Below are 16,480 nucleotides of genomic sequence, written 5' to 3'. Positions count from 1 at the left end.
AGCTGTTCTTACACTCTGCTAAGTCACATCCTGTTTCTATATTCATATCTAGCAGTCTGGGGTGTCTGCCTCTTATTGAAATGATAAGGAGAAAGCCACCACAATCCCAGACTCTCGAGAAGTACCTTGTTATTGGGGTTTTTTTTTCAACGGGAGGGAAAGTGGGACAAGGGATAGGATTAAAGCTCTTTTTAAAAAAATAGAGAAGAAAAGACAGAAACAATCACAGAAGAGCAAGCAGGTATGCTTTGAAAATTATATGCTAAATTTATTGTATGTTTTAAAAGAAAAGCAAGTTGTACATAATAAAGATTCATATATTCATATAGAATCATCTTTTTCAGTTCTGCATATATGGAAATACCTGTTTTACTTGGTTTTTGTTACGCTCAGAATAACTTTTAAATTTTAAAGGAAAAAAATGCCTTGTTATCCATCTATAAGTATAATGACTGATGTGTTGAAAATCAAATTTCCATGTTCATTTACTCCCTATAAGTTAACTGGCCATCTGCATTAGTGATTTAATAAGTCTAGATATTCCTGGTATTCGTTTACTACTTATAAATTTGCTAATAAATTCATTCAATGTTCACTTTCTACGTTTTGGAAAAAATCTGCCTGGCTATAAATTCTCTCATCAGAGATAATATCTTGCTCTACATCCTCTATAGCAGTGGTCTCCAAAGTAGGGTATATGTACCCCAAGTGGTATACAAAATGATACGTGGGGTATAGGAAGAAAATATTGGAATATATGTTTATATTCTTTTAATTAAAAAAAAAAACATACCTCTTCACTCTCATGTGACTGGTTTCTGGCAGAGGCCACTTTATCTAAATGAAAGCAGCAACAGCAGGACAGGCCTCTCTGTCTCTCTCCCCTCCTCTTTTCGAGGCTGAGTGAGGCATGGACAAATGCAGACTGATCACAGGGCAGAAGGAGGGGATGCTGTGGCTCAATCAAGACTACAGTAGCAGTGACCCTGAGGACCAACGAGGCTAAAGAAACAACATTATATGTAAGAACTATCAGGGTTGGTGTCAAAAGCCTTGTCATGGTGTCATGACAAACCAGTTCATGATTCCAGGCTCATCATGCTGCTAGAAGGTAATGTTGATGCCAAAATCTAGAAGAGAACAATGAATGGGGAAATTATTCCAAAAGAAAAATTGTCTTTAAGTAGGATAGAAATCAAGACATTGAGGAAGAGCCAGAAAACAAAGATCAAGAATCACATAATGGGGCAAATTTTAGTGACTTGCTTATTAGCTCTGCGAGTCTTCATAGTTTTGTTTAAGGAGGAAAAAAAGTATAATCCTGAAGATTCATCTTTTAAACAGATCTCAGCTATTTATATGGACCAGTCATTCTCATATTTTCGGCCATCCAGTGCCCACAAGTTAAAATCAGCTCAGGCTACGTTCTTTGGAGGCTTCTCAAAAAAAGCTCCCCATCACAGCCAGCTGTGGAATATTTGAATGAATGTTCATCTTACTGCTAATTTGGGATGTGTCTACAAAGCAAGAAGATAACATTCTATCATCTCAGACATCCCAGAGCCCTAAAGAAATGAGAAGACATCCAAAGAGAAAAATATTCGTACAGAACTGAAAAAAAGAATTTGGAATTTAAACATCTACCAAGTGCATCCAAAAATGTTAGAGGAAATACTTGAAGACTGGGTTGATGGTATGATTTTTCTAAAGAAAAAAATAAAGATCTGAAGAATTGTGCTTACACTGTTACTTATAAGTGGGCTAAAGGGGGAAAACACAGATCTAGGCAATGCTTCAAGAATTATTTATAAGTACATCCCAAATCAATGTCCAACATGACATGCCCATCTCAATATTTCAGGCAAGAGTTGGTATGATAAGAGAAGGACTTGGCATTTTCTCCTTTACCCACTAAGTCAGAAAAAAATCCAAAAGAGGAATTATATACCAGAGGTAGAACAACTACAATTGTCTCCATGGACCAAAAAGCCTAATAAAGTAACTTTAGCAGTGGTGAATGTTAATCCTGAGGAACTCGCTGTGTCTCACTCCCCTTCCTGCACCATCCCCCTCTCCTCCCGCCAATACATGGGCATTCACAATCTGGCAGAGTGTGACCACTCTGGGAGTGTGACCTTTCTCCAGGACCAGTTAGCAATTTCAATGTGGTTACATTTTCTGATGGCATATTCTGCCCTGCCTTCATCCCCAAAATTCTGTTGCAACAAGCAGCATATCTTAATTCTGCCCAGCCACTTGTAGGGAAGAGGGGAAGGTATAAGAGTAGGATTGTGCTCTGATTGGGGCAGCCATGCTCAGCTAGAGAACCAAAGAAAGGCAGGACTAAAAGCAAGGATCCAGGGTATAAGGCTATATATCAGGCTTGACTCCTCAGAAGTTACTTTCAGGAGGATGAGACAACTTGGAAGCCCAGCCCTAGAGATAAACCTTTCATCAAAGATGAAAGAGTCTGAGGCAGAGTAGAAAGACACACATACACTAGCTGTTACCCCCACAGCCCATAAAATACCTGTAAAGAAGAACTCTCAGCAAATTCTAGACCAGCAGAAGCCACAGAACAACGGAGTGGAGGAGATTTCTAGCCCAGAGTGACCTGAAAGACCAATGGGAAAGGTCTGTCGCACTGGACGTGAAGTAACTCACCCTTGGCCACGCAACACGGAGAGAAGCAGAACCAAGCAGTCTTCAGGGACAGAATCTCCAGTGGCAGATCCCTCAACCCATAGGCACTAAAGGTTAATGAGAGGGTTTTTTCAGCTGACCAAGAAGGGAGTAGGGTGTCCTCATAACTCAGGCCTCCTCAGGTGGCAACAGTGGAGGCAGCAGCAGATGGGGGCTCCCAAGGGAGGCAGTAGCCTGCATCCATTGTTGAAGGTCTCATAGTAAAGCCCCTGAGGGAACTGATCCCTATGTGGTGGCCCTGCCCCCATCTGAGCAGATGATCTTAATCTCACACTGAATAGCAGCCCTGCCCCCACTTAAAGCCCCTGAGGGATTGGAGCAGCTCATCTGAATCTCAGCTCCCAGTGCTGGCTTGTTGAAACTGGAGGCGAAGTGGTTGTGGAAACTCAGAAGTCAAGTAACTGGCTGGAAAAATGCCCAAAAAAGGGGAAAAAAATAAGATCATAGAAGGTTACTTTCTTGGGGAACAGGTGTCTCCCCCCATCCTTTCCAATGAGGAAGAACGAGGCATGCTGTCATTCCCCTGCCTCCAGGGCCTCCAAAGGGAACTTAAACTGGGCTCAGGCAATAGAAGAGCTTGAAAAGGAAGTTAGCAGCTTACTAAAGGAGAACCAAAAAAATACTGAGGAAAATAACACCTTTAAAAAGAGACTAACCATTCCCCAATTGATAAATGGTCAAAGGATATGAACAGGCAATTTTCAGAGGAAGAAATTAAAGCTATCTATAATCATATGAAAAAATGCTCTAAATCACTATTGGTTAGAGAGATGCAAATCAAAACAACTCTGAGGTACCACATCACACCTATAAGATTGGCAAACATGACAGAACAAGAAAATGATAAATGCTGGAGAGGATGTGGGAGAGTTGGAACACTAATTCATTGTTGGTGGAGCTGTGAGCGCATCCAACCATTCTGGAGAGCAATTTGGAACTATGCCCAAAGGGCTACAAAAATGTGCATGCCCTTTGACCCAGCAATATCGCTACTAGGACTATATCCCCAAGAGATTATAAAAATGGGAAAGGGTCCCACATGTACAAAAATATTTATAGCAGCACTCTATGTAGTTGCCAAAAACTGGAAGTCAAGGGGATGTCCATCAATTGGGGAATGGCTGAATAAATTATGGTATATGAATGTAATGGAGTACTATTGTGCCATAAGAAATGATGAACAAGAAGACTTCAGAGAGGCCTGGAAGGACTTATATGACCTGATGCTGAGTGAAAGGAGCAGAACCAGGAGAACTTTGTGCACAGCAACAACCACAGTGTGTGAGAGTTTTTTTCTGGTAGACTTAGATTTTTGTAATAACACAAGAACTTCTGAAAAAAAAAAAAAAATCCCAATGGTGGACCTCAAGGCAAAAAGCCTTCCACACTCAGAGAGAGAAATATGGAAGTCACTCACATAATGTAGCAGATCATGTTTGTGTATGTGTATCTGTTTGTGTATCATGTTCTGATTTGTTATACGGATTCTTTCATCTATCTTAGTCTGACTACATAGCATGACGATAGTGAAAATATACTCAATAGGAAAGTATATGTAGAATCTATACAGAATTGTATGCAGTCGTGGGGAGGGAGGGAGGTAGTGGGGGGTGGGTGGGGAGGGATAAAATCGCAATTGTATGGCAGTGATTGTTAAACATTAAAAAAAATTAAAAAATTAATAAAAAAAAAAAACCTAAATAAAACTATTTTTTTTTAAAAAAAAAAAAAAAAAGAGACTAACTCAGTTGGGAAAAGAGGTCCAAAATGCCAGTGAGGGGAAGGAGGCTTTAAAAAGCAGAATTAGCCAAGTGGAGGAGAAGGTTCAAAAGCTCACTGAACAAAATAATTCATTGAAAGAGAGAATTGAGTTCAGGGAAATGAATGACTATGAGATAAACCAAGCAGAAAACAAAACCAAAAGTTTGAAAAAATAGAAAATAATGTGAAAAATCTCATTCGAAATACAACTGACCTGGAAAATAGATCCAGGAGAAACAGTTTGAAAATTGTGGGACTACCTGAAAGTCATGATCAAAAAAAGAGCTTAGACATTATCTTCCATGAAATTATCAAGGAAAATTGCCCTGATGTTCTAGAACCAGAGGGCAAAATATATATTGAAAGAATCCACTGATCACCTCCTGAAAGAGATCCTAACAGAGAAACTCCTAGGCCAAATTTGTGGCCAAATTTCAGATTTCCCTGATCAAGGAGAAAATACTGCAAGCAGCTATAAAGAAACAATTTGAGTATTGTGGAAATACGATCAGGATAACACAGAATCTGGCAGCTTCAACATTAAGGGATCGAAGGGCCTGGAGTGGGATATTCCAGAGGTCAAAGGAACTGGGATTGAAACCAAGAATTACCTACTCCGAAAATCTGAGTATAATAGTTCAAGAGAATAAATGGTCATTCAATGATATAGAGGACTTTCAATCATTCTATTGAGGAAGAGATCAGATCTTTATAGAAAATTTGACTTTACAATACAAGAATCAAGAGAAGCATGAAAAGGTAAACAGGAAAGAAAAATCATAAAAGACTTTCTAAAGCTGAACTGTTTACATTACTTATGAAGAGAAAATATTTATAACTTTTTAATCTTTTCTCAGTATTTGGGTAGATGGAGAGATTGTATATACACACACACACACGCACATACACATATATAGACAAAAAGTACAGGGTGTGTTGAATCAGAAGAGATGATATCCACACAAAAATAAATAAAATAAAATTAAGAAGTGAGGGAGGAAAATACCAGGAGGAAAAAGGGAGAAATGGAACAGGACAGGCTCTAACTCATAAAAGAGATAAGAAAAATCTTGTTCAATGGAGGAGAAGGGGAGAGGGGGAAAGTGAAGCTACTCTCTCTGCATATGGCTAAAGGAGGGAAATACATGCTCACTAAATTTGATATGAAAATCTATCTTACACCACAGGAAAGTAGAGAAGGACAAGTGGGATGAGGGGACTGATAGAAGGGAGGGCAAATGCGAGAAAGGAGTTACTAGAAATAAACACTTTTGAGAAGAGACAAGGTCAATTGAGGGGGGGAAATAAGGGGGGATAGAGTAGGACAGAGGACAATATAGTTACTATTTCACAACATGATTATTATGGAAGTCTTTTGCAAAATGACACACATTTAGTCTGTATTGAATTGCTTGCCTTCTCAGTGGGGTTGGGGGGAGGGGGAGGGAGAGAAGTTGGAATTCAAAGTATTAGCAATGAACATTGAGAATTTTTATTGCATGTAATCGGGGAATAAGAACTACAGGGACTGGGGTATAGAAATTTATCTTGCCCTACAAGAAAAGAGAGAAGATGGGGATAAGGGAAGGGGGGGGTGTGATAGAAGGGAGGGTACATTTAGGGAAGGAATAATCAGAATGCAAGGTATTAGGAAGCAGGGGGAGGGGAGTGATGGGGAGAAAAATTGGACATGTTACAAAGTGAGGTAAAAGCAGTTAGTATTAAAACAATTGACTGAATTAATTACTAAGAATAAATCAATGACATCTTCAGTTTGGGGAAAAGAATTTTAGTCTGAATTTCCTAGAGGAAGGTAAACTCGGTTAAAATTTGGCATTGATGGAAAAGTTAAGGTTTAAATGGTAAATTTGATTTTATGATTGCTATTTAATCAGGAACTAGAACATGTATAGAAAGGCATGTAAGCAACTTAAGACTTGCTTCAAAAGATGTTCCAAAGTGAAATTATAATCATATTTGAAACCTGGCTATTGAAATTTGCTATTTTTAGATGCTATGGGACTATTAAGTGACTGTTCTTCTGAGTCTAACTCCAGACATAGATAGCAAAAAAAGGTGGCATGAGCCTCCAATCCATGATGCCAGTAAGCTTGTGAGATGCTGGTATGGAATGCGAAAGGTGGGAAGGGTGGGAGAGCAGCTGTTCAGCCTGGGCTGAGGTAGGATTCTCCTGACTCAATTTCCCCACTGACACCTGGCAGACTTTAAGCCTGACTGAATGCAAGTTGACAATCTACTCCTGCCTGGAATTGACATGAAGTTGGGGAGATATTGTTTCCCTGCAACGTCCCTACTCTTGGTGGCAATTTCCTATAGTCAAAAGATTTGTAAGCTTAATACTAGATCTTTTAAATTATAGAGTATTGGGTAGGGGAACATCCAAGGTTAAGTTTAAATTAAGCTATTAGGCATAGGACTTTAAACCAACAACAGTAAGTTAGGGTCCTTTAATTCTTAGTAATACTATGGAGACAATTAGGTCAAGAGTTTGTGAAGTTAGCAAATATAAATATTATTTGTGTCGCAGTTGGTTAATGTTTTAAAAAAAATTCTTTTGTGGTCCATATTGTAAATGCTTTAAAAAGAAGTATCACCTGACAAAAAGTTTGAATCTGTTATGAACTGTGTTAAAAATGAAAAATAAAATTAAAAAAAGAAAAGATGAAGGAGTCTAAAAGTGAGTAATAAGGGAATAAAAGGTGAAAAGACTTAAATCACCAAAAAGCTCAGGAGGAAGAAAACCCAACTAAAAACCTAAAGCTCAGAGAGGTATATCAACTGTAAAGCAGAAGGGAATGTGACTATGAAGAAATTTAAAAGGTTCAAAATGTTTTTAAATAAATATAGCAAGACAAAGGAGATTGATCCAACACCTGATAATGCAGACAGAAAGAGAACTCTGTGGATTGCTAAGAGAGCCTAGAAACACGGCAAACTGTTCCTGAATGGTACAACAGGGAAGTTTTGTCTTTGAGTTATTTCAGTCATGTCTGACTCTTCATGAGCTCATTTCAGTTCATCTCCTGCTGTACTAGTGTCTGAATATGAGGGAAGGGGTGGTCTCATATTTCCTGCTGCCTGGGCATGACTTCTACCTACTACTTCACATCTCCTGGCTTGTCTTCCATCCCTTGCTGCACTATTTCCTGACAGATCTCCACCTTCTGGAGGAAAAAGAAGTGGAGAAATGAGGGGTGAGGAGCTTCCTTTGACCTTGTGCCTTCCATCCTGTGCTGCACATATTTTTTCCCTCATCTCTAGTCTCCATTTGGAAGAGGGAAAGTGTCTGTCAACCTCCTCACACCTAGTATACACCACATGTCCCAGCTATTCTGAACTTCTGTAGAACATCATCCAAACTCCAGTTCCCATCCTCCATTACCCAATTCCCTATTCTCATCCCTCTCAACATACCCACCCTAAAATGCCAACCAAACATTACCCACCCCTTCCACTGTGCCCTCTGGAATGCCTACTCCATAGGCAACAAACTTTTTTCATCTTAAATTCTTTCCTTTCCCATTCCTTCCATCTTTTGGCTGTCACTGACCACTGGCTGCCCACTGATGACACAACTTTCCTGGCCACCCTTCTTAATAATGGCTGCACTGTCATTCACCTCAGCTTAATGGTCAAAGTGGAAGGAGTTGGAGTACCCCCTTGATCTCCATTGCCACTTCCAGATTCTCCTTCTATCACTCTCACTCAGTAACCTCTCCTTCTTTGAGTTCCATATAATCTACATCTTCTGCCCAATCAAAATTATGATAGCTAGTGTCTACAGACCTCCAGGCCCTTCCACTTTCTTCCTCAATGAGTTCAGTAACTGGTTCACAATCTTTCTTCTTTCTCCAACTCCTGTTTTCATACTATGGGAGTTCAACATACATATTGATACTCCTTCAAACACCCTAACCTCCTAATTCCTCAGTCTACTCACTTCCTATAACCTTCTTCACACCACATCAGCCATACAGAAAAATGGTCATATTCTTGATCTTTCCATCATGCACAAATGCACTACCTCCATTTTCAAGAACTCTGAAATCCCCTTATCTGATCACAGTCTATTAACTTTCTATTTCTTCCTTTGCCTTTTCATACCAAAACCTACTTTTCATCCATACCATGACCTGCCAATCCCCTTGATGCCTGAGTTCTCTCTAGCCAATCACCCCTGCTCTAGCCATTCTGTTCTTTCCCCATCTTGACCCATTAGTGAACCATTTCAACTCTGCACTGTCTTCTTTTCTTGAGTACCTGGCCTCTTTATATTGTTGATCTTGCTCTGCCAAGTCTCAGCATTGGATCATTCCCACTATCCTTACGTAGCTGTTTCTGAATGAAGGTGGAAAAAATCACACAACTACTCTGACTGGGTCTGCTACAAATTTATGTTATATAACCTCAACTTGGTCCTCACTGCTGCTCGGTGGTCTTGCTAAACCTCCCTTATCTCTTCACTATCCAACTTCCCAAAATGGCTCTTCCAAATCTTTTCATTCTTCCTCAAACCTCCCCTTGCTCGCACCTTTGAGAATTTTGCCTCATATTTCACTGAAAAAAATTGAGGTCATTTGCCAAGAGCTCCCTCTTCTCCTGTCTTCCTCATATCATATCAATCAGATGCCTTCTGCCCCTATTTCCCTTACTCATGTCTCACAAGAAGAGATTGCCTCACTTCTTGCCAAGACAGGCCCTCTAGGCCTGTACAAATGATCCTATTCTATCTCATCCCCTATAGTAGATTGCCCCTTCCATCATCCTCCCTCTCTCTCTCACTTATCTTCAATGCCTCCCTATCTAGTAGCTGCTTCCCTACTGCCTATAAACATGCCCATGTCTCCCTTATCCTCAAAAAACATTCACTTGATGCATCTAACCCTATTAACTATGGTCCTGTAGTCTTCCCTTTGTGGCAAAACTACTTACAAGACTATCTATAGTAGGTTTCTCTATGTCCTCTCCTCTCACTCTCTTACCTCTCTATGGTCTAGCATCCAACCTTGTCATTCAACCAAAACTGCTCTCTTCAAAATTACTAGCGATATCTTAATTGCCAGAATCAATGGCCTTTTTCAGTTTTCATCTTTAGTGACTTCCGTATAGACTTTGACACTGTTAATCACCCTCTTATCTTTGATACTATCTTCTCCCTAGGTTTTCAGGACACCACTTTATCCTGGTTCTCTCCATGCCTATCTGACTGCTCCTTCTCAGTCTTCTTTGCCAGATCTTCATCCAGATCATAATCCACTAACTGTGGCTAGCCTCCAGGACTCTGTACTGGGTCCTCTTCTCTTCTCCCACTTTACTAGTTTACTTGGTGTTTTCTTCAGCTCTCATGGATTTAACTTTCATCTCTGTGCTGATTATTCTCCAATCTACTTATCTAACTAACCCTAACACTCTCTTCTGACCCCCATTCTTGCAACTCCCTCTGCCATTCAGACATCTGAAACTGAATGTCTAGTAGTTATCTTAAACTCAGCAAGTCCAAAGTGAACTCTTTTTTCTGCACCACCACCCCAAAGCCCTTCCTCCTCTCAAACTTCCCTATTGCTGCCAAAACTACTAACCTCCTCTCAGTTCTCCAAAATCAAAAACATGTTTTCCTTAGCTCCTCATTATCTCTCACTCTCATATCCAATCTGTTGCCAAGGCCTATCAATTTTACCTTCACACCATCTTTCATATGTGCCCCCTTCTCTCTTCTAATACTCCCACCACCCTGGTGCAGGCTGCTCCTTTCTACCTGGACTGTTGCAACAGTCTATCACAAGTCTCTCCTCCACTTCAATCTATCCTTCATTCAGACACCAAAGTGATTTTCTATAGTGTCAGTCCAACTGTGTCACTCCCTTAGTAAACTCCAGTAGCTTCCTGTCATCTCCAGGAACAAAACAAAATCCTTCATTTGTCATTCAAAGCCCTTCATAACTTAACCCTCTCTCCTACCTTTCCAATTTTGTCACACCCTCCACATATTCTTTGATGAAAAAACACTGGCCTATTTGTGGTTTCCTGAATAAAACTCCATTTGTCAGCTCCAGGAATTTTCTCTAGCTGTTCCTCATGTCTGGAATGTTGTCCCTCCCCATTTCTGTCTCCTAGCTTCCCTGGCTTCCTGCAAATCCCAACTAAAATTCCACCTTCTACAGAAGACTTTCCCAATCCCTCTTAATTCTAGTGCCTTCCCTATGTTGATTATTTCCTGTTTACACTTTATAGAGCTTGTGTGTATGTATTTGTTTTCCTGTTCTCTCCCCTATTAGATTGTGAAGTCCTAGAGCTCAGGGACTGAATTTCCTTTTTTTGTATCCCTTGGACTAAGCACAGTGCCTGTCACATACATAGTAGGCACTTAATATATGCTTATTGACTGACAGAATGAGATTGGAAATATAAGTGAAAGTCTGAAAGGAGAGAAACAAAATCCATTAATGTTAAAAGACAAAATAAATTAATGAGTTTCATACTAATCAATTCTTACAGGCCTAGAATTTTAACACTCTGAGATTTCCCCCAACCCCTAGGATCTGCTTACAACATACAGGATGATTAACAGGTTGTGACAAAAGAAAGTAGAATTGGTGCCTTTAGAGTTCAGAAAAAATAACTTCTAAATGCTGGTACAAACAAACAAATAAGTAAATAAGTTGGATGGATGGATGGATGGGTGATAGATATGCTTCATTTATCTTTAATAAGTATAACCTTGGTAAGTCACTTAATTTCTGTTTTCTTTAGTATTCTCAACTGTAAAATGGGGATAATAGTACTTACCTGCTCAGGTTGTTGTGAGAATCAAATGAGATAATAATTATAAAATACTTAGCCTAGACACTTACAGGAGTTTAATAAATGCTTATTCCTTTTTCTCCTTTAAAAGATCCTTGCAAAGAAACCACGTGCTGAATATATTTTTTTAAAGTGAACACAGGCAATAATAAGAAAATGACAGCTGATACTGCTACCCCTAGTAGAAGTAACTCTTCATCAGCCACATTAGGAGGTTAAAAATAGCAGTTAGTGTATCAGGTCTGACAAAATGAGTCAAAAAAAATTTAAAATTATCAAGAAAATTATGGAAAATATGGACTTGTATCCACTCTCATTAACATTGAACCTCTCCTATGCATGTATAATGTGCCTTGAGATATTAACTAATTATAGTGTGAAGACATCATGTTTAACACATTTTAAATTAAGCTTTTATTGCTTAAAAGTCTATAAATGTGTCTCTGTAAAACTCTCAAATATGCACACTTTAAAAAAACCCAAAAACTTGGAAACAGAACTTTCTAATCTCTTTAAAAACCTTTCAAATAAAGTTTCAATAGATTTTGAACCAATTTATTAAGAAATATAAAATTGTGAAACCTAATGATTAATTTGGAAGAACAACTGATAAGAGAAGATGGAAATTTGCTAGCTAAGTTTCAACAAAAATCTTTACATAACTAGTGGATAGATAGTACTGAAGAATAATTTTCATCCACAGCCAATGATTTATTTGCATCTACATATCTTTGTGAGGTATTTTCAGTTAAGGCCAAAGGGCCTTTATGCCGTCCGTTAAATAATGTTAATTAAAATTTTAAATATTTTAAAAATATTATTGATTTCATCTTTATCTCATCTCTTATTTCTGTTTTGAGATTTATAAAATATCAGTACAGTCATACATGTATAATTTATAAATATATGCATATTATGGTGGATACATGCTCAAACATTTTTAGATCGTGGTACATTATTTTTTAAAATTTAGAAATCACCATTTTATAGCACCTTTTTCCATTTGTAATCAGTTATAGTGTTGAATAATAATTTTTACATCCTCTTCCAAGGCTGAGTGTTAGTCTTCAGTCAATTGCAGAAACTGGAAAGAATCTTTGACAGCTCCAGGTGCTTCACCACTATAAACTTGAAGAAACTATTGTTCATTCCTAAGAAACCCAAAAGTTGAATAGACTTTTATCCTGGGAGATGATCAAACATTCTGATAGATCTAAAAAGCACATAAAAGGGTACATTTGTTGGGACTAAAATGTATATATACATATATATATATACCAAGAATTCAGAATACAAGATCAGTGTTAGAAAGATACTGAGTTATACTGTATGTGCAATATGTCTCTGTGTCTTGGGAGTGGGACAGCTGGGTAGCAGAGTATGCACAGCTTCAGCCCTAGAATCAGGAGAATTTGGGTCCAAATCCAGCCTCAGATACTTACTAGCTATGTGACCCTGGGCAAGTCTCTTAAACCTGTTTGACCTAGTTCCTCATTTGTAAAATGAGCTGGAGAGAGAAATGGCAAACCACGCTAGTATCTTTGCCAAGAAAACCCCCAATGGGGTCACAAAGAGTTGAATGCTACTGAAATGACTGAACAGCAAACAACACCTCAAATCTGAGAATCTAGAAAAGTCCAAGAAATCCAAACACACAGATCAAAGGAAGGAACAAAGCTTCACTGTTGTTATTTGTCCTTCATTTTTCAAAGAGTACTGATGACATCACAGTGTGATGGCTTGAGTTCCTCGTGAATTGGATTTAAGGAATTGGGGTTATCGTTGACCAAACTGAAATAACATACTCTTAACTCTGCTTTCAGATATTCACATAGGACTGTAATTACATTGATTCAATAGTTCCCTCCAGTGATACAGATGGCCTTCCATGAGTTCATCACAGTGGGTCCAATTGCACAGTTAACAGTGGAGCTAGGAACCTTGCCATCCACCTATCATCCCTTACATAACAGTAGATAAAATGAAAAATGTTTCATTGGCCACACGTTTCTAAAGTTTAGCAGTTGGGCAAGGTGTCATCAAGGAAAAGTGTAGGCAGTTCCCAGCCTGTGTTCCAGAAATTCATTTATAAGTTATTTTTGTGGAACTTGAAATACATTTCTCACAGAAACAGTGTTAAAAATAGTGGATAATTTCCTACCACAAAAGCTTTTTTGACCAATAATGTACCCAAAGTATAGTACCAATAGTCCTATTTTTGCTTCACCTGCCCACCATTTATAATATTGCTTTCATGGGAAAAATGCTTTCTGAGTTTTAGCTTAACCTTTTTTCACACTTGGTGGTGGCATCATAGGGGAAGGACAAGGAGAGAGTTAAAGACCCAACATCCTCTTAACATTGACCCTGTTGTGCCTAAGTAGATTCAGAGGAATCTGATTCTAATTTTCCTACTCAGAATAAGGTCAATTAGCGCCACACATAGTCAGCAGAGAATTTGTGGATTAGTCTGAGGAAATGTTGTCATGTTAAAAAAAAAAAAAAAAGCCAGTTTTAGCACTACCCCAGGTCTCACTTCACTAAATAACAGTGGATGCAAGAGAGTATGAGGGGCCATTCCTAACTGATTTTTTTGTTCTGACTTTTCAGGTCAGTCGATTGCTGATTTTGGGAGGTGCCAATATCAATTACCGAACAGAGGTCTTAAATAATGCCCCAATCTTGTGTGTCCAGTCACACCTCGGTTATACAGAGATGGTAGCGCTGCTGTTGGAGTTTGGGGCTAATGTAGATGCGTCTTCAGAAAGTGGCCTTACTCCTCTAGGATATGCTGCAGCAGCTGGGTTCCTAAGCATTGTTGTGCTGCTATGCAAAAGACGAGCCAAGGTAATGTTTCTGGATTTGCCTCTATGCCTCCCTTAACTTTTTCTTCCTTTCTTCCTTTTTCTTTTCCACTTGAGCATTGTTCAGTATCATTCCATACAGTTGCCCTCCTGGCTTACATGGGGATGAGAAACTGTAGCATACACAGTTTAAAGTTGGATCATAGATGGTGCTGACAGTGAATGCATCATATGTTCCCACCTCCTCACAGTGTTCTCCATAATCTTAAAGGCCTTTGAAAAGTAGTTGGAAAATTATATTAACCAGTAGCACCAATAAGTCCCCAAGAAATGAGCTGAGGAATTGTTTATTTGTCCTACAGATGAGCACATTTCTAACTGAATAAGAAAAAGAAATGTGGAGGCTTCAGAAGAGATAGCTAAATGTCTCCAGGGGAAGCTACGTGGTGAGGTGTTTACAGGGTCAGGTCTGGAGTCAGGAAAACTCATCTTCTTGAGTGTAAATATGGCCTCAGACACTTACTGGCTGTGTGACTCTGGGCAAGTCACTTAAGCCTGTTTGCCTCAGTTTCTTCATCTGTCAAATGAGCAAGAGAAGGAAATCGCAAACCATTGCAGTATATTTGCCAAGAAAACCCCAAAGGGGGTCACAAAGAGTCAGACATGACTGAAATATCTGAACAACAAACGTCACCTGTAAATTTATAGTACTTGTCCAAAGGCTAATGACTGTTATCAGCTATTAACAACCTGAATGTAAAGAAGAGATAAGCTATCTATGAAAACAGGAAAATAACTTGGGTCACCTGATAAAGAGGAGACTACCTCCCTAAGTATATATCTAAGAAGAGCTTACAGGATCTCAAGGAATAAAATCCTGACCAAAGGTTGGACTTGTTACAAGTAGTAGACCTTACTGGTGACACCTAGAAGTGTTTCCACAATACAGAACACACTTGAATCATTCCATCCAATTCTCTGAGAATTTATGCTGATTGTGTGTTTACTTTGTGGTGTTTGAAAGGTCATTGGTGCAACTGTATCCAGCTTCAGATATTTGGTGAAAAGAAAATTGCTGGTCACACCAATAGCATAGGCTTCTGGAAACAGTTTGTGGTTTTTCTGAAAGTTTTGTTTCAGTCCTGAGAGCAAACTATGGATTTAAGTGGTTTTATTGTGAAACATAAGATATGCAAGTGACCTCTTTGGAAAGCTGGTATTCAGAGTTTGTTCTGAGAAATGTGATGCCCTTCGCTGATGAAGGGTCAGGGAGACTTTTTATCATGATTTCAAAGCATTTGGGCTCTTAGCACAGGGTGAAGGGAGGTAAATAAGCATTTAATAAGCTCCTTCTTATGTGCTAGACATTGTGCTTAGCTCTATGTAGATACTATCTCGTTTGGTCCCACCCTGGTAGATAGGTGCTGTTATTATTCCCATTTTACATTTGAGGAAACTGAGGCAGGTGTACGTTAAGTGTCACATAGATAGTGAGTATCTGAGGGCAAATTGGAACCTCAGTTCTTCCTGACTCCAGGCCCAGTGCTCTATTTAAAGTTTCAACTCTGCCTTCCTGTTAGTTTGTATAGAGTCTCATTTAATTTCTGTACCTATATATTCATGCTTTTGAAACTCTGTCAGCCCTTCCCTACCACTTGACAATTATTTTTTGTATCTCTTGTTCCTTCCCCATTTCATTTCCCACATTGATTGGCTCTGCAAATTTTCTCTCCCCTCAAGTCCCCCAACCCTACACTTGCCACCATTACTCTCTGAAGATCAGCTACTCTTTTTAAAGAGAAGATCAAGGCCAGGGGTGGGGAACCTGCAACCACATGTGGCCCTCTAGGTCCTCAAGTATGGCCCTTTGAATCCAAACTTCACAGAACAAATCCCCTTAATGAAAGGATTTATCTGTAAAACTTGGACTCAGTAAAAAGGCTGCACCCAAGGACCTAGGAGGCCACATTTGGCCTTAAGGCCACAGGTTCCCCATGCCTAAAAGGCTATCTAACAAGACCTCCCCTCTTCTCCTTTGACTTCCCTCTCCCTAAACAATATGCCTCTCTTTATGTGACCTAAAAACACAAACATTTTTGGCTGCTATGTCACTCTTTTCCTTTAGCCTGCCCGAGGGTCTATTGAAAGCACCTGGAAGGCCTTAGCCAAAAACTGATGCCATGTCTGCCATTCCCTCTCCCCTAACTCAAGGTGGATACTTTGACCTCACCCTCATCCTTTCTTCTTCTTTCACCCTTCCGACCATCCATGGCCAAACCTTTGCCTAAGGGAACCCTCCACTCCACTCCAAACCTTGGACCCACTTTTCTCTTCCCAGTGGCGATGGGCCAGCCCCTTCTAGGCTCCCTGCTGTATTTAATCTACACATC

The 16,480-nt window shown here is 39.3% G+C and overlaps 1 protein-coding gene across 13 annotated transcripts in view; it reads left to right on the top strand.

The window, feature by feature from the left end:
- The window catches only part of TANC2 (tetratricopeptide repeat, ankyrin repeat and coiled-coil containing 2), a 551,137-nt gene that overhangs the window by 501,606 nt on the left and 33,051 nt on the right, over positions 1-16,480 (top strand). For all 13 annotated transcript variants that reach the window (XM_072645876.1, XM_072645869.1, XM_072645875.1 and 10 more), the window contains one exon: positions 13,897-14,133. In XM_072645876.1, coding sequence (XP_072501977.1) covers positions 13,897-14,133 — 237 coding nt within the window. The remainder of the gene's footprint in view (positions 1-13,896; positions 14,134-16,480) is intronic.

Source organism: Notamacropus eugenii, chromosome 2, assembly GCF_028372415.1.
Source record: "Notamacropus eugenii isolate mMacEug1 chromosome 2, mMacEug1.pri_v2, whole genome shotgun sequence".
Lineage (NCBI taxonomy): Eukaryota > Metazoa > Chordata > Mammalia > Diprotodontia > Macropodidae > Notamacropus > Notamacropus eugenii.
Note: the sequence above shows the minus strand (reverse complement) of the source record. Positions and strands in the feature narration are given on the sequence as shown.